This window comes from Leptodactylus fuscus, chromosome 9 (genome assembly GCF_031893055.1).
Source record: "Leptodactylus fuscus isolate aLepFus1 chromosome 9, aLepFus1.hap2, whole genome shotgun sequence".
Taxonomy (NCBI): domain Eukaryota; kingdom Metazoa; phylum Chordata; class Amphibia; order Anura; family Leptodactylidae; genus Leptodactylus; species Leptodactylus fuscus.
This window is the reverse complement of record NC_134273.1, coordinates 87,638,714-87,657,815: the sequence shown is the minus strand read 5'-3', so window position 1 is coordinate 87,657,815 and position 19,102 is coordinate 87,638,714. Positions and strand designations below refer to the sequence as shown.

The window sequence follows — 19,102 nt, the reverse complement described above, 5'->3', positions numbered from 1 at the left end:
AAACTGACTGATATCCATCACAGTACAGGATAATACACACAGTGATGTCACAGTACAGAGATAATACACACAGTGATGTCACAGTACAGAGATAATACACACAGTGATGTCACAGTACAGAGATAATACACACAGTGATGTCACAGTACAGGATAATATACACAGTGATGTCACAGTACAGGATATTACACACAGTGATGTCACAGTACAGGATAATACACACAGTGATGTCACAGTACAGGATAATACACACAGTGATGTCACAGTACAGGATAATACACACAGTGATGTCACAGTACAGGGATAATACACACAGTGATGTCACAGTACAGAGATAATACACACAGTGATGTCACAGTACAGGATAATACACACAGTGATGTCACAGTACAGGATAATACACACAGTGATGTCACAGTACAGGATAATACACACAGTGATGTCACAGTACAGAGATAATACACACAGTGATGTCACAGTACAGAGATAATACACACAGTGATGTCACAGTACAGGGATAATACACACAGTGATGTCACAGTACAGGATAATACACACAGTGATGTCACAGTACAGAGATAATACACACAGTGATGTCACAGTACAGGGATGATATACACAGTGATGTCACAGTACAGGATAATACACACAGTGATGTCACAGTACAGGGATAATACACACAGTGATGTCACAGTACAGGGATAATACACACAGTGATGTCACAGTACAGGATAATACATACAGTGATGTCACAGTACAGGATAATACACACAGTGATGTCACAGTACAGGATAATACACACAGTGATGTCACAGTACAGAGATAATACACACAGTGATGTCACAGTACAGGGATAATACACACAGTGATGTCACAGTACAGAGATAATACACACAGTGATGTCACAGTACAGGGATAATACACACAGTGATGTCACAGTACAGGATAATACACACAGTGATGTCACAGTACAGGATAATACACACAGTGATGTCACAGTACAGGGATAATACACACAGTGATGTCACAGTACAGAGATAATACACACAGTGATGTCACAGTACAGAGATAATACACACAGTGATGTCACAGTACAGAGATAATACACACAGTGATGTCACAGTACAGGGATAATACACACAGTGATGTCACAGTACAGAGATAATACACACAGTGATGTCACAGTACAGGGATAATACACACAGTGATGTCACAGTACAGGGATAATACACACAGTGATGTCACAGTACAGGATAATACACACAGTGATGTCACAGTACAGGATAATACACACAGTGATGTCACAGTACAGGATAATACACACAGTGATGTCACAGTACAGAGATAATACACACAGTGATGTCACAGTACAGAGATAATACACACAGTGATGTCACAGTACAGGATAATATACACAGTGATGTCACAGTACAGGATAATACACACAGTGATGTCACAGTACAGGATAATACACACAGTGATGTCACAGTACAGGATAATACACACAGTGATGTCACAGTACAGGATAATACACACAGTGATGTCACAGTACAGGATAATACACACAGTGATGTCACAGTACAGGATAATACACACAGTGATGTCACAGTACAGAGATAATACACACAGTGATGTCACAGTACAGGATAATATACACAGTGATGTCACAGTACAGGATAATACACACAGTGATGTCACAGTACAGGATAATACACACAGTGATGTCACAGTACAGGATAATACACACAGTGATGTCACAGTACAGGATAATACACACAGTGATGTCACAGTCAGGGCCGCCATGAGGAATTTTGGGGCCCCATACAGCCTAAGTGTCTGCCCCCCCACCACCACCATTTTAAGACTACTTCATTTTGCGACAATAAACCAGTGATTTTCAACCTTTTTTGAGCCGCGGCACACTTTTTACACTTCAAAAATCCCGGGGCACACCACCAACCAAAATGGCACAAAATGACACTAAAACAGTACATATTATACATATAGTTAATAATATAGATTCTAAATGGTTGAATCTTTGGTTGAAATAAACTGCAGCAAAATCTGCAACAAAAACGCTGCGTTTATGCAACGTGGGGCCTCAGCCTTACGCCTCCTGCATACAAGTGGCACGCATGTGGTTTTCACTGATATAAACATTAAAAATTAATTGACAGGGCCACAAATGCAGACAGATATAGGGTACGTATGGGACAGATATAGGGTATATATATAGGACAGATACAGGGTACGTATAGGACAGATATAGGTGATGTATAGGACAGATATAGGGAATGTATAGGACAGATATAGGACCTGCTCTATAATTTTCAGCTCTTCAATTTGGCCCAGATACACAGCCACAAAAAGAATGGCTGTATATATGGGTCCTTAGAAATGTATAGGTCTGTACTTTTATCCACAGTTGTGTATAAAAAGTCTGGTCATGTATATTACAGGTTACAACTCCATGTGCCTCATATTAATAGCAGTTAACCCCATCATGTCCCTCACATTAACCCCCTGTGTGCTTTACATAAGGGACACTGATATGTGAGACATATGGAGGTAATAATTAAGTAAATATCTTCATTATATATTACCCCCATATGTCACACATGTTATTAACTCTTATGTGAGCCACACAGGAGTTAATATGAGGGACATGATGGGGTTAATTGCTATTAATGTGAGGTACATGGAGTTACTAACACTAAAGTAATAACCCCAAATGCCTGACATTAATGAGAATAGTTACTAACCTGGTGTTTTCTTTTACTTTCACTTTGTTCAGCTTCCTCTCCTCCTCCTCAGGGCTGCAGACGGCAGGAGCTCCTCACGTGTAGCAGCAGGTCCAGGGAGCCCTTATCCTGTGCAGTGAGAGGCTCACCTCTGATTGGTGGGCAGGGAGAGAAGGGGGCGTGTCCTACACCTGAGCTCTAGCAGAGCAGTGTAAGGACGCTCCGTCTACATTTACAAGCAGGGACTGGCTGCTGTGCCTGCAATGTACGGTAGGTCTCTCGTGCCAATCTTGGCATGCGTCTGGGGAACTTTCCCCGCGGCACACCCGGCACACTGGCTTAAACAACCTCCTCTGACCTGGGGCCTGGGCAGTGGGCACTGCAGGGGGCCCGATCGAAATGTCAGGGCCCCGATCGGTCCCCGTCCCCCAATCCAGCCCTTGGACTGCTGGCGCCAGGGGCCGGGCCCCCCCAATTTTTCAATTTGGCCGGGCCCCTGACGCCAGTAGCGGTAGTACTGCCCTATCGGCGGCCCTGGTCACAGTACAGGATAATACACACAGTGATGTCACAGTACAGAGATAATACACACAGTGATGTCACAGTACAGAGATAATACACACAGTGATGTCACAGTACAGGATAATACACACAGTGATGTCACAGTACAGGATAATACACACAGTGATGTCACAGTACAGAGATAATACACACAGTGATGTCACAGTACAGGGATAATACACACAGTGATGTCACAGTACAGAGATAATACACACAGTGATGTCACAGTACAGGGATAATACACACAGTGATGTCACAGTACAGGATAATACACACAGTGATGTCACAGTACAGGATAATACACACAGTGATGTCACAGTACAGGGATAATACACACAGTGATGTCACAGTACAGAGATAATACACACAGTGATGTCACAGTACAGAGATAATACACACAGTGATGTCACAGTACAGAGATAATACACACAGTGATGTCACAGTACAGAGATAATACACACAGTGATGTCACAGTACAGAGATAATACACACAGTGATGTCACAGTACAGGGATAATACACACAGTGATGTCACAGTACAGGATAATACACACCGTGATGTCACAGTACAGGATAATACACACCGTGATGTCACAGTACAGAGATAATACACACAGTGATGTCACAGTACAGAGATAATACACAGTGATGTCACAGTACAGAGATAATACACACAGTGATGTCACAGTACAGGAAAATACACACAGTGATGTCACAGTACAGAGATAATACACACAGTGATGTCACAGTACAGAGATAATACACACAGTGATGTCACAGTACAGGATAATACACACAGTGATGTCACAGTACAGGATAATACACACAGTGATGTCACAGTACAGAGATAATACACACAGTGATGTCACAGTACAGGATAATACACACAGTGATGTCACAGTACAGGATAATACACACAGTGATGTCACAGTACAGGATAATACACACAGTGATGTCACAGTACAGAGATAATACACACAGTGATGTCACAGTACAGAGATAATACACACAGTGATGTCACAGTACAGGATAATACACACAGTGATGTCACAGTACAGGATAATACACACAGTGATGTCACAGTACAGGATAATACACACAGTGATGTCACAGTACAGGATAATACACACAGTGATGTCACAGTACAGAGATAATACACACAGTGATGTCACAGTACAGGGATAATACACACAGTGATGTCACAGTACAGGATAATACACACAGTGATGTCACAGTACAGAGATAATACACACAGTGATGTCACAGTACAGGATAATACACACAGTGATGTCACAGTACAGGGATAATACACACAGTGATGTCACAGTACAGGATAATACACACAGTGATGTCACAGTACAGAGATAATACACACAGTGATGTCACAGTACAGGATAATACACACAGTGATGTCACAGTACAGAGATAATACACACAGTGATGTCACAGTACAGGATAATACACACAGTGATGTCACAGTACAGGATAATACACACAGTGATGTTACAGTACAGGATAATACACACAGTGATGTCACAGTACAGGATAATACACACAGTGATGTCACAGTACAGAGATAATACACACAGTGATGTCACAGTACAGGATAATACACACAGTGATGTCACAGTACAGGGATAATACACACAGTGATGTCACAGTACAGGATAATACACACAGTGATGTCACAGTACAGGATAATATACACAGTTGGGGGGTGATTTAATGATTCCGGGGCCCCAAGGATCCTCGGTCTGACTCTGTCTGTCTATATTGACATTAAATGAAAAACATTTTGGAGAGAAGTCCTCAGTAGTTGGTACCTTTATTTAATGGCTAACTTAAAAAAATATTGATGACATATATCGAACTTTTGGGAACTACTATAGGTCCCTTCATCAGGATGTATAACACAGTTCCTGAAGGTAGGTATACATATGGAGATATATAAATATATGGATATAGGCATGTACCTACCTTCAGAAACTGTGTTATACATCCTGATGAAGGGACCTTTAGTAGTTCCCAGTAGTGTAACAGACCCCCTTCTCGTCAAACTAAAAAGTGACAGGTGCCCCGCCCCTTTTTTGATGTAACCACGCCCCTTTTATTATATGACCACGCCCCCTTTTTTACGTCACTACGGCCATTTTATAATTACCCCCCCCCACACACACACACACACACCCCTCCCACCCCCCACCCCCAACCCCCTTTATAAATATGTGTGTAGTAGTGTAACAGCCCCACTTCTCGTCAAACTAAAAAGTGACAGGTGCCCCGCCCCTTTTATGACGTGGCCACGCCCCTTTTATTATATGACCACGCCCCTTTTTTATATGATTATTTTGACGTCACTACGCCCCATTTATAATTAACTCACCCCCCCCCCCCCCCCTATACCTTTTATTATGATGTTCCGCCCCTTTTTATATACGCTCTCCTTTTGCGCTGGCATAAATGATATTTCTTTGATAGAAAGGAATATCATTCATTTCAGCGCAAAAGTGCCCGCCCCCTTTTTATATATATGCTTTCTCCTTTTGCACTGGCATGAATGATATTTCTTTAATATTAAAGGAATATCACTCATTCCATCGCAAAAAGTGTCTATAGTTTTATTTAAGATAAATAATATACCTATTTATTGTTGATGTAACCAGCTATGTACTTCAGCACCGCTGCGTGGCGCCATGAGTCAAGCTCATACACATCCACCCCAGAAGACGGCAAGACATATTGTGACATGGCCGTACAAAGTTCCCCTAATACAACTACGGGCAGTGCTTCTGCGCAGGCGTTTAGTGCAAAAACATGTCTTGACATGTAGAGGACCTGGGCGCAATGAGCGATTGGCATGACCGCACATGGCTTTTCAGCAGGACTTACGGTACATTCTGCGTACGAGTAAAAAACCACAAACACACAGCATTTATTTTTTTAAAAAAAATATATAATAATTTTATTCAGAAAACCAAAAACACAATACATATTATTACAATGTTAACCACGCCTGCTGTAATAGTGGAAAAGTTCTCACTTTAGGTAATAAAGTCGCATGGGGCAGCCCCGAGGCTGTGGGTGATGTGGGGAAAATGGGGTTTCTGGACCGAGGTAGTTCTGAAGTTGAGGGGTGAGTCAAATTCATTTTTAAACGATCCAGATTTCCCCTTCTGGTCGGATTACCCACCACACTGGAGGGGACATTTAATTCGGCCATCGAACTGAAAAATACGTCCCAGCCGGGAGGCGTATTCTTTTTCACCAAGCTGTGACTCTGCGTGGCGTGTTTAATGAGGTCCAACATATTAGATCCGGGGATCGGGTCCCCTCTGTAAATAAATTCACCTTTGTCATTCCAGGCTGTGACCGTCAGTTTGAGGCGACCATCGGCTAAACACTCGGCGTTACTCTGTAAAGCATTCGCTACAGCGTTTAAAAACTCCTCTGCATTGAAACTCTCACGGGACTGCTTTGTTGAGTAAACAGGATCTAGACTGCCCTCCCCTGAAAGTCTTAACTGCACAAAATCACCAGGCTCTATGTCACTAAGCAGATTGTCTAGTAAATTCTGAACGGCTGTATGGATCGCATCGATTGCCTCTACAAAAGAGTGTATACGGTCCAGATTGACAAAACGAAAATGCTCGCTGTACACAATACCGTTAAAACCCGCAAGCACTCTCTGGTGATGAAAAATGTGTTGTAAAAACACAGAGGGTCGGTTTGAACCCACCCCATCACTTTCACCAGTAGGTGGCGGTGGTGTATCAGATTGTACCTCATGACTTACACCAGTAGATGACTGAGGTGTGTCAGATATCTCGTCACCATGATTGTCCTGGACCTCATGAATTGAATTCGTTTGTAGAGGTAACTGATGCATCTCTGATTCTATACACCCCTCTATGGCATGCGTACGGCTCTGTCTGCGCCTCCTGGCCGCCAATGACCTCCTAGAACGTATCAACATGTTTATAGCTCGCTTAACATGCTTACGATTAGCAGCACCCGTTGTGTGTGGTTTGGGCAGACACTTCATTCCATTACCAACCATGTCTAGTCATAAGCATGATCCTATCTGTGAATTCAGAACACTAATAGTTTCAGCGGTCACAGCATACATCTTGTTCAGTTTCTTTAGTTCTGCTAGATTGTGTGAGCTGAATGTGCGTGGATTTTTGGGATCTGAATGTATTTGGCTATACCGGGACAACATCATGGTGATGAGTTGACGTGCACGGTAAAGCTGCACATTATGCTTATACACGAGAGCTAGTTCATTCAAAACTTGCAGCTCTTCAGTGTGTTCCAATTTTGGTTTTTTCGCTTTAGTAAATACAGATTGTGATACCTTGGATTTACAGGCAGCGAAAATGGATTGTGGCGTCCTCGCTTCAGCTGAGCGACGGCGTCCACCCGTGGTTTTACTGGTAGGAGTAGATGTGTTTAGGGCTACATTGCTCACTACAGCAGATCCGGACGGCAGTACCGTGGCTGTACCTGCAGGATGCATTGTAACGTATGTGCTTGTGTTTTCAGTGTCTGTGTTGTGACAAACCCGTATAATATTATCTGGTTTTATACAGATTGACTCACCATTGTGTGCTTTCTTGAGGGGTGCTGTAACAACTTCGCAAATTGGTGAGAGTGGTATGTGTCTTACGGCCGGATTACGCACAGCTGGGACCTCTACTGATGCTTGATGATGCTTTGTTGCGTGTTTTCTCTTGCTCCCTTCTTCATGTTTTTTTCCAGAATCCTTGACATTAATATCCAAAGGTAAGCGGTTGGGCCGAAAAGTCATAGCATTCGGTAGGCCCTGGTTACCCTGCTCCGTGTTGTCTGCTCCTGACACAACTCCTGACTGCACGGTCTCTGACACGACAGCTGCCGATGTGGTGTTCTGGTCACGATTCTCACTCAATAATGTGTTGAATAGTCTATGTGGTCGACGTCTTCTTGCTGTGAAAAGAACGTAAATGTGTATCATTACAATGCCTATTAACGTTTTGCCGAGTAAATAGGAATCACACAGTTCAGTCATTATTCTACTTACAGACTCCGTATACAATGCTGGACATGGCGTCGATTTCATCCTGCGTCATTACAGATGCTATACGTGGTGTTGATACGTCAGGTTCAGTCACTTTAGTAAGCTGAACATTTTCTTTATTTTCCTTGTTTTTGGGCTTTTTAAATGTGTAGACTGAAAAAATCAAAAATTAAGTGTTGTTATTCATACTATATGTACAATAAACAGCATACATGTAGAGCACGTATTGTTAGTCTTCTTTTTGTTATTTTGTTTTTATTACGTATTAACCAAGATTAAATAAAATCATACCTTTCTTTCTGCTTAGGTCAACACGGCCGTTGACACTCAATGGCTTCTGTAATACGTTCTCCGACAGCAATTCATTGGTTACAGCTAATTAGACACAAAAGAAAATGTGTTTTAGCATTTTTTATACGTTGAAATAGAAAAAAATCTAAACCGAGATTAAATAAATAACATACCATCGCTTGCTTTCTTTAAATTCCGGTTTAGGCTATCATTGTATGTCATGTCCCCTTCTAATACACCCTCCGGTAGCGCTTCAGAGATGTGAGCTAATTAGGTACAAAAGAAATAAATGTATTTTAGCAATTTTTTATACACTTAAATAGAACAAAGTTACTAGTCATACATGATATATTTACCTAATTGGGGGTCAGTAAAATTTTGATTTAAACTATCGCGGTATATCTCGGGGTCTTCTAATACATACTCCGGCAGCGATTCACAGATGTGAGCTAATTAGGGGCGATTGTTAAAAAATCTATATTTTTAGTATTTTTACACACTTAAATAGAGCAAAATTACTTAAATAGAGCAAAATTATTAGCCGTACACGGTATATTTACCTAATTGGGAATCAGTAACAAGATCGCTGTATTCGCTGACCTCACTACCATTATTTCTGTTCTCCATCTGATAACAAAAACAACGTGTTAATAAACTGATATGCTAGAATCAAACTTAATTTATCTAGTAGAAAATATCTCATACGTTATTAATGAATGCACAGTCTTTTTTAAAAAAAGCTAAATAAAAAGCGCAAGTCTTACCTTTTTTTTCTATAGGCTTGAATGCTGAGGACTAGAGCGAGGCTCTCTGTCAGTGCAGACGAATGTACACAACACTGACCAGTGCTTCTAATAAATACCCTCACAGCTTTATGGTAGGGGGTGTGTGTCTCCGCCCCGTGAATGGTAGGAGGGTTGGAATACCCAGCCCCCTCAGGAAAATTTGTAATCTAACTACGTATCACTGAATTAAAATATGTTGCTGTTCCTAAGTAGTGTACTGAAAAAAATGGCGTTATCGGATCGTTATTATAACCCCAGACTTCCTGGATCCTATGGAGGTATTGACGCTTTATATAGGAATTCAGCAAGCGCCTCTCGCAAAGAAGTTATTAAATACCTCAAGAATGAAGATAATTATACATTATTTAAACCAGTACGCAAATCTTTTCCCCGTAATAAAATCTTCGTGGCGAACGTTGACCATCAATGGCAGATGGACCTGGCATGTATGAATAATCTCTCATCACACAATGACGGCATTAATTATTTATTGATCTCGATAGACATTCTCTCCCGTTACGTATGGTGTGTAGCTCTGCATAATAAGTCGGGCAGCACGGTAGCAAAAGCGCTGAAATTGATTTTTGAAACTGACGGCCGTGTACCACGAAAAATACAGACGGATAGAGGCCGTGAGTTTATGATTGCACCCCTGAAGAAGCTATGCAAGATTTACGCGATAGAACAGATCTTTACTACAAATTCTGTAAAAGCGGCCATAGTTGAGAGATTTAATCGCACCCTTAAAACGCGAATGTGGAAATATCTTAGTCATCATAATACTTATAGATATATTAACATATTACCTGATTTGATATATAGTTACAACCACAGTTATCACAGAACGATAGGTTGTAGTCCTGCCGAAGTATCAAAGCATAACTCATTAACAATATGGAGAAGAATTTACGGACAGGAATCTAAGGCTAAAAAGGAAAAACCTACTTTAAAGGTAGGTGACCATGTAAGGATTTCACAGTATAAGCACGTGTTCGCCAAAGGTTATGAGCAGACATACACCGAGGAAATATTTATCATTACTGGAATCAACACAAGATTCAGAAGACCGCTGTACATGATCGCCGATTTGAGCGGTGAGCCTATAGAAGGATCATTTTATAAGGAAGAAATACAGAAAATAACATTCAATGAGAACCAAGTCTACAAGATTGAGAAAATAATAAGAAGGAAACGTAGTGGTGGACAAATTTTATGTTTTGTCAAGTGGCGCGGTTACCCTGATAAATTTAATACGTGGATACCTGCAAATCGAGTTAGTAAAACCGCATGTAAAAACGGCTGTGAGAAACATCGCTAAAGACGCTGTTACATCTGTATCAGCGGCCATGATGAACAAAATCAACAACACGGCTGATGAGCAGAAGGGATCGGGTCTTGTATATACTGTAAACACATCCCGTAAAAGAAAAAGGCGTGCCCGATCACCACTACCCCCGCTACTCATGAATAAGAAACCTCAGCGTAAAAGAGGTCGGAGTCATAAACCTGTAAGGCGAACACGAGACGACATCTTCTAATCATCCGTCATGGCTTTCGTTCACGAGGCATCTGAGGAATGTACGAAATCTGAACTCGATATTTTCGATATACCACCTACTCAAACAAGTATTGAAAATTCTTTCTTTGTGGAAGCGCAGCCGATCGCTGCTCTGACGGACAAGGCGCCTCTGGAGTTCTTCATCTCCGGCACATCGGATTTTTATTATGATCTTAACAACACTTTTTTATACATAAACTGTAGAATTGTGAAACAGGATAACACGGCCATCGCTGACGGCGCCCGTGTGGGCTTTATTAACTATCCTATAGCAACTCTTTTTAATCAGGTGGATGTTACCCTGGGTGATAGACTTATATCCCAATCTGATAATCTATATTCCTACCGCGCATATCTTGAGACCTTGCTGAGCTACTCCAATCAATCCCTCGAATCGCAATTTACAGCAGGCCTGTTCTATAAAGATACTGCGGGGCACCATAACACACGTACTTTGGATGGTGAAAATTTGGGGTTTATCAAAAGAGCTCGGGCAACCGCACGCTCGAGACCTGTGGAATTGCTGGGGCCGATTTTCGCGGACATATTTAATCAGCCCAAGCTGTTACTTAATGGTCTGGATCTGAAGATAAAACTCTCGAGGAATAAAGACACTTTCTGTCTCATGTCATCTGATGCTGAACCGTACAAGGTGCAAATTCTCCTTGCAGCGCTCTATGTTAAACGTGTTCAGGTCTCTCCTGCGGTCAGAATAGGCCACAGTCAAGCCCTTCTAACAAATCCCGCCAAGTACAGTATTGATAAGGCTTCTCTGAAAGTCTACAGTATACCTCAAGGCACCCGGGTTGCAAATCATGAGAACCTATTCCTAGGACAAATACCCAAAACTGTAATATTGGGGTTTGTTGACAATGAAGCGTTTTCTGGATCCGTTGCGAAGAACCCTTTATGCTTTGAGCATTTCAATATATCACTAGCATCACTTTATTATGATGGCCACCAAGTACCTTCGCGACCGTTTCAACCCGATTTCGCCTCTGAGCAGGCTGTAAGAGAGTATATGGCACTTGTGCACATCGCTGGCAAACAGAAATCGGACAGCGGATTATCCATAGATCGTGAAGAATTCCTGAACGGGTATACATTATTTGCTTTTGATCTAACACCTGACCAAGAACCCGGAGGCCATTTCTCCCTAGTTAAAACGGGGAACCTGCGTGCTGAAATAAGGTTCGCAGTTCCAACGCCTCATACGCTAAACATGATTGTATACGCTGTGAACTCTGACATTCTTCAAATCTCCCATGAACGTGAAGTGATATTTTCATGATATTAGATTATTAAGAATAAATAAATCTGAAAAAACTGAAATCTGGATTTTGCAAGAAAATTTGTTCCGTCTATCAGAAGAAATTGTACAACAGCTACCGATGATGAATACTTTACAGATTACAAATATTCTGAATTCAGACCCCTACACACAGACAATATTTTACGGCGTATTTCCGTGCGACTTCTTACCACAATACAGAATACAAGACCACCCCGCTGCCTTTGTTGTCAATACCGATGATTCTACTCGTCCGGGGACCCACTGGATCTTAATTGTACTATGTGACGGGAAAAAGGCGATATTCTTTGACAGTTATGGGATTGCTCCATCGAACGCTGTATTTCCTAAAGAATTTATTTCTTTCTTACATCAGAATTCTGCCAGCTACGTTTATCAGGATCGGCAACTACAAAGTGTGGACTCAGCTTACTGCGCTCATTATTGCATATACATACTGTATTGGCTTAGCAGGGGCGTCCCATTTAGAGACATTTTAAATCATTTTAATTCAGATTTAAAAAGAAATGATTCTTTAGTCAGCAACTTCGTATCTGAATCATTGCGTTGTGTGCATGGGAAAAATTTGTTCGTATATAATCAAGTCTGTAGAGCCTGTTCATTTGACTAAGTTTATTGTGCTGTGACATTCTGAATAAACCTTTTTAAATAATTATTGTGTGTTTGTTAGTTTTCTCACATAATGTATGTATTTAAGAGTTCATGACACTCAGGTCATTCAATTGTTTTCATTGTCACATAAGGTTACATTAGATACTAGGTCTCTCAAGCCATTCAACTGTTTACCAGGCCCTCAAACACCATTCAAATGTTTTCATTGACACATAAAGTCACATTAGATACCAGGCTCTCAAACCATTCAATTGTTTACCAGGCTCTAAAACCACTCAATTGTTTTTCAAACACCATTCAAATGTTTTCATTGTCACATAAGGTCACATTAGATAACAGAGCCTCCCGGCTGGAACATGTTTTTTCAGCTCAATGGCCGAATTAAATATACCCTCCAGTGTAGTGGGTAATCCGAATGATAAATGCTGTGTGTTTGTGGTTTTTGCTCGTACGCAGAATGTACCATAAGTTCTGCTGAAAAGCCATGCGCGGTCATGCCAATCGCTCATTGCGCCCAGGTCCTCTACATGTCAAGACATGTTTTTGCGCTACACGCTTGCGCAGAAGCACGGTCCATAGTTGTATTAGGGGAACTTTGTACGGCCATGTCACAATATGTCTTGCCGTCTTCTGGGGTGGATGTGTAGGAGCTTGACTCATGACGCCACGCAGCGGTGCTGAAGTACATAGCTGGTTACATCAACAATAAATAGGTATATTATTTATCTTAAATAAAACTATAGACACTTTTGCGATGGACTGAGTGATATTCCTTAAAGAAATATCATTCATGCTAGTGCAAAAGGAGAAGCATATATAAAAAGGGGGCGGACACTTTTGCGCTGAAATGAACGATATTCCTTTCTATCAAAGAAATATCATTTATGCCAGCGCAAAAGGAGAGAAGCATATATATAAAAAGGGGGGCGGGCACTTTTTGCGCTGAAATGAATGATATTCCTTTCTATCAAAGAAATATCATTTATGCCAGCGCAAAAGGAGAGCTTATATAAAAAGGGGCGTAGCATCATATTTATAAAGGGGGTTGGGGGGGGGTGTGGGAGGGGTGTGTGTGTGTGTGTGTGTGTGTGGGGGGGGTAATTATAAAATGGCCGTAGTGACGTCAAAAATAATCATATAAAAGGGGGCGTGGTCATATAATAAAAGGGGCGTGTTACATCAAAAAAGGGGCGGGGCACCTGTCACTTTTTAGTTTGACGAGAAGGGGGTCTGTTACACTACTGTTCCCAAAAGTTCGATATATGTCATCAATATTTTTTTAAGTTAGCCATTAAAAAAAGGTACCAACTACTGAGGACTTCTATGAAAAATGTTTTCATTTCATATCCACTGGCTCACATGGTACAAAGACTCTTTCTTATATACTGACATTACTAATGTAAAAGGTTTTGTACTTTGCTCCAATTATGTGCTGACTGATTTTACAATGTATTAGTATACTGGAGCAGTCACCACCAGGGGCGCTATATAGATACGCACAGGTAGTGATGAGCTCAGTGCAGGCCTGTGTATGTCTGTAAGTATTGGGCTCCCCCTAGTGGATTGCACTTGGTACATACATTGCCCAGCGCCCCCTGCCATGAGCCCCATAGCACTCATGCTCATCCTGTCACCCTCCAAGTGTACCAATGTTGCAGATAGCAGCTATGGTGGAACTACATGTCCCAGCAATCCCCGCGGCAGTGGTCAGTATTATAACACACTATGTTGTCACCTGTGTCTCAGCCTCCTGTTACATTGTAATGTTCTCGTTTCTCCTTGTGAAACCCTGTACACACTGTGCTGATATCCTGCCTTACACAAGATCTTCCTGGAGATGACAGCGCAAGAAATGGTGCAAGAAATCCAAACACTTACATCATGAGCATCGATACAGTGGATAACATGCAGCAATGTGTATATATATATATATATATGCCATGTGTTACACTATTACACTTCCTCCCCAATATTACTGCACATGGATGAAGCAACTGGCTCTGCAGGCAGTGACCGCAGCGTTACATTGTGTCAGGATTATACTACACTGACTGGTCACAGCTCCAGTCCGAGATACAAATTACAAGTCCCAGCATAGCCCCGAGCAGAGGTCAGCAACCTGTGGCCCTAAAGACATGGAGGAAGCAGGTAGGAGATTATTATTATTATTATTATTATTATTATTATTATTATTATTATTATTATTTTGTTACATTCCTTCTTCTATTTCTTTCGTTTTGTCTTCCCTGATAACTCATTTGCTTTTCTCTTCAGGGGCTGAGCTTAACCCTTCGGGGTCTTCTTCTCCATTCAGTGTAATATCCCTCAAGGATGATGAATCTGATAGGAGTGATTGTTCCCAATATAAAGAGTTAACTCAGGGTAAATGTGATCGATGACTGCAGGGTGAAACAGAGAAAAGGATTTGTCCAAGATTAGAAAAAAGGATTCGCTATTAGGACAGCGCTGCTCATGTACATGTGGAAGGGTGTGGTATTGCAGCTCGTACCCATTCATGTAAAAGCTAGAAAATCCATGTCCAGGAGAGATTTATTTATAATCCTGGACAACTTTATCCAGAAAACATCTCTGCTTGCTGTCAGCAAATGAATTGTCCTTATATAAGATATAGAGCCATCACCCCCCATTGTGAACCCATGTACCCTAAAAGATGACATTGACGAAGCTTTCTGATTGGACAACCCCATTAGGTTAGCCATAGATATAATAGATGGATCTCCCCTCCCCCGTTAAGTGTATTCCATAGGCTGTGGGGGGGTCAGAGGGGTCTGACTAAGAAGAGTCTGCGACTAACCCACGACAAAACTATTAATCACAATCCATTCACTTTAGGTCCTGAGATTCAGTCTGCAGAGTCCTCAGATCTGGATCTGGTCAGTGAAAGGACCCTCAAGAAGGAGGAATCACCAGAAACTGAATGTCCCAAATATCAAGAATTCATACAAGGTAAGGATGCCGGATAAGATAATGTACAGTCCTGCTGCGGTACAACCGCCATAGATTATATTATACCCCAGAGCTGTGCTCACTATTCTGCTGCTGCAGTCACTGTGTACATACATTACATTACTTATCCTGTATTATACTCCAGAGCTGCGCTCACTATTCTGCTGGTGCAGTCACTGTGTACATACATTACATTACTTATCCTGTATTATACCCCAGAGCTGTGCTCACTATTCTGCTGCTGCAGTCACTGTGTACATACATTACATTACTTATCCTGTATTATACTCCAGAGCTGCGCTCACTATTCTGCTGGTGCAGTCACTGTGTACATACATTACATTACTTATCCTGTATTATACCCCAGAGCTGCGCTCACTATTCTGCTGGTGCAGTCACTGTGTACATACATTACATTACTTATCCTGTATTATACTCCAGAGCTGCGCTCACTATTCTGCTACTGCAGTCACTGTGTACATACATTACATTACTTATCCTGTATTATACCCCAGAGCTGCGCTCACTATTCTGCTGGTGCAGTCACTGTGTACATACATTACATTACTTATCCTGTATTATACTGCAGAGCTGCGCTCACTATTCTGCTGGTGCAGTCACTGTGTACATACATTACATTACTTATCCTGTATTATACCCCAGAGCTGCGCTCTCTATTCTGCCGGTGCAGTCACTGTGTACATACATTGCATTACTTATCCTGTATTATACCCCAGAGCTGCGCTCACTATTCTGCTGGTGCAGTCACTGTGTACATACATTACATTACTTATCCTGTATTATACTCCAGAGCTGCGCTCACTATTCTGCCGGTGCAGTCACTGTGTACATACATTACATTACTTATCCTGTATTATACTGCAGAGCTGCGCTCACTATTCTGCTGGTACAGTCACTGTGTACATACATTACATTACTTATCCTGTATTATACTCCAGAGCTGTGCTCACTATTCTGCTGGTCACTGTGTACATTACATTACTTATCCTGTATTATACACCAGAGCTGCAATCACTATTCTGCTGGTACAGTCACTGTGTACATACATTACATTACTTATCCTGTATTATACTCCAGAGCTGCGCTCACTATTCTGCTGGTACAGTCACTGTGTACATACATTACATTACTTATCCTGTATTATACCCCAGAGCTGCGCTCTCTATTCTGCCGGTGCAGTCACTGTGTACATACATTGCATTACTTATCCTGTATTATACCCCAGAGCTGCGCTCACTATTCTGCTGGTACGGTCACTGTGTACATACATTACTTATCCTGTATTATACTCCAGAGCTGCGCTCACTATTCTGCTGGTGCAGTCACTGTGTACATACATTACATTACTTATCCTGTATTATACTCCAGAGCTGCGCTCACTATTCTGCTGGTGCAGTCACTGTGTACATACATTACATTACTTATCCTGTATTATACTGCAGAGCTGCGCTCACTATTCTGCTGGTACAGTCACTGTGTACATACATTACATTACTTATCCTGTATTATACTCCAGAGCTGTGCTCACTATTCTGCTGGTACAGTCACTGTGTACATACATTACATTACTTATCCTGTATTATACTCCAGAGCTGCGCTCACTATTCTGCTGGTGCAGTCACTGTGTACATACATTACATTACTTATCCTGTATTATACTGCAGAGCTGCGCTCACTATTCTGCTGGTGCAGTCACTGTGTACATACATTACATTACTTATCCTGTATTATACTCCAGAGCTGCGCTCACTATTCTGCTGGTGCAGTCACTGTGTACATACATTACATTACTTATCCTGTATTATACTGCAGAGCTGCGCTCACTATTCTGCTGGTACAGTCACTGTGTACATACATTACATTACTTATCCTGTATTATACTCCAGAGCTGCGCTCACTATTCTGCTGGTGCAGTCACTGTGTACATACATTACATTACTTATCCTGTATTATACACCAGAGCTGCGTTCACTATTCTGCTGGTACAGTCACTGTGTACATACATTACATTACTTATCCTGTATTATACTCCAGAGCTGCGCTCACTATTCTGCCGGTGCAGTCACTGTGTACATACATTACATTACTTATCCTGTATTATACTGCAGAGCTGCGCTCACTATTCTGCTGGTACAGTCACTGTGTACATACATTACATTACTTATCCTGTATTATACTCCAGAGCTGCGCTCACTATTCTGCTGGTACAGTCACTGTGTACATACATTACATTACTTATCCTGTATTATACTCCAGAGCTGCGCTCACTATTCTGCTGGTGCAGTCACTGTGTACATACATTACAATACTTATCCTGTATTATACCCCAGAGCTGCGCTCACTATTCTGCTGGTGCAGTCACTGTGTACATACATTACATTACTTATCCTGTATTATACTCCAGAGCTGCGCTCACTATTCTGCTGGTACAGTCACTGTGTACATACATTACATTACTTATCCTGTATTATACTCCAGAGCTGCGCTCACTATTCGGCTGGTGCAGTCACTGTGTACATACATTACATTACTTACCCTGTATTATACTCCAGAGCTGCGCTCACTATTCTGCTGGTGCAGTCACTGTGTACATACATTACATTACTTATCCTGTATTATACTCCAGAGCTGCGCTCACTATTCTGCTGTCTGTATTCCTTACTGTGTACATACATTACATTACTTATCCTGTATTATACACCAGAGCTGCGCTCACTATTCTGCTGGTGCAGTCACTGTGTACATACATTACATTACTTATCCTGTATTATACTCCAGAGCTGCGCTCACTATTCTGCTGGTGCAGTCACTGTGTACATACATTACATTACTTACCCTGTATTATACTCCAGAGCTGCGCTCACTATTCTGCTGGTACAGTCACTGTGTACATACATTACATTACTTATCCTGTATTATACTCCAGAGCTGCGCTCACTATTCTGCCGGTGCAGTCACTGTGTACATACATTACATTACTTATCCTGTATTATACTCCAGAGCTGCGCTCACTATTCTGCTGTCTGTATTCCTTACTGTGTACATACATTACATTACTTATCCTGTATTATACACCAGAGCTGCGCTCACTATTCTGCTGGTGCAGTCACTGTGTACATACATTACATTACTTATCCTGTATTATACTCCAGAGCTGCGCTCACTATTCTGCTGGTGCAGTCACTGTGTACATACATTA

At 41.5% G+C, this 19,102-nt stretch overlaps 2 protein-coding genes across 2 annotated transcripts in view; both read left to right on the top strand.

The window, feature by feature from the left end:
* The first annotated feature begins 10,980 nt into the window (after positions 1-10,980).
* On the top strand, positions 10,981-12,282 carry LOC142217878 (uncharacterized protein F54H12.2-like). The gene has a single exon (XM_075286200.1). The coding sequence runs from the start codon at positions 10,981-10,983 to the stop codon at positions 12,280-12,282; it is 1,302 nt and encodes a 433-aa protein (XP_075142301.1).
* A 2,716-nt stretch (positions 12,283-14,998) lies between these two features.
* The window catches only part of LOC142217876 (uncharacterized), a 35,748-nt gene continuing 31,644 nt past the window's right edge, over positions 14,999-19,102 (top strand). Inside the window, exons 1-3 of the mRNA XM_075286199.1 lie at positions 14,999-15,063; positions 15,190-15,297; positions 15,769-15,882. Coding sequence (XP_075142300.1) covers positions 15,051-15,063; positions 15,190-15,297; positions 15,769-15,882 — 235 coding nt within the window. The 5' untranslated portion in view covers positions 14,999-15,050. The remainder of the gene's footprint in view (positions 15,064-15,189; positions 15,298-15,768; positions 15,883-19,102) is intronic.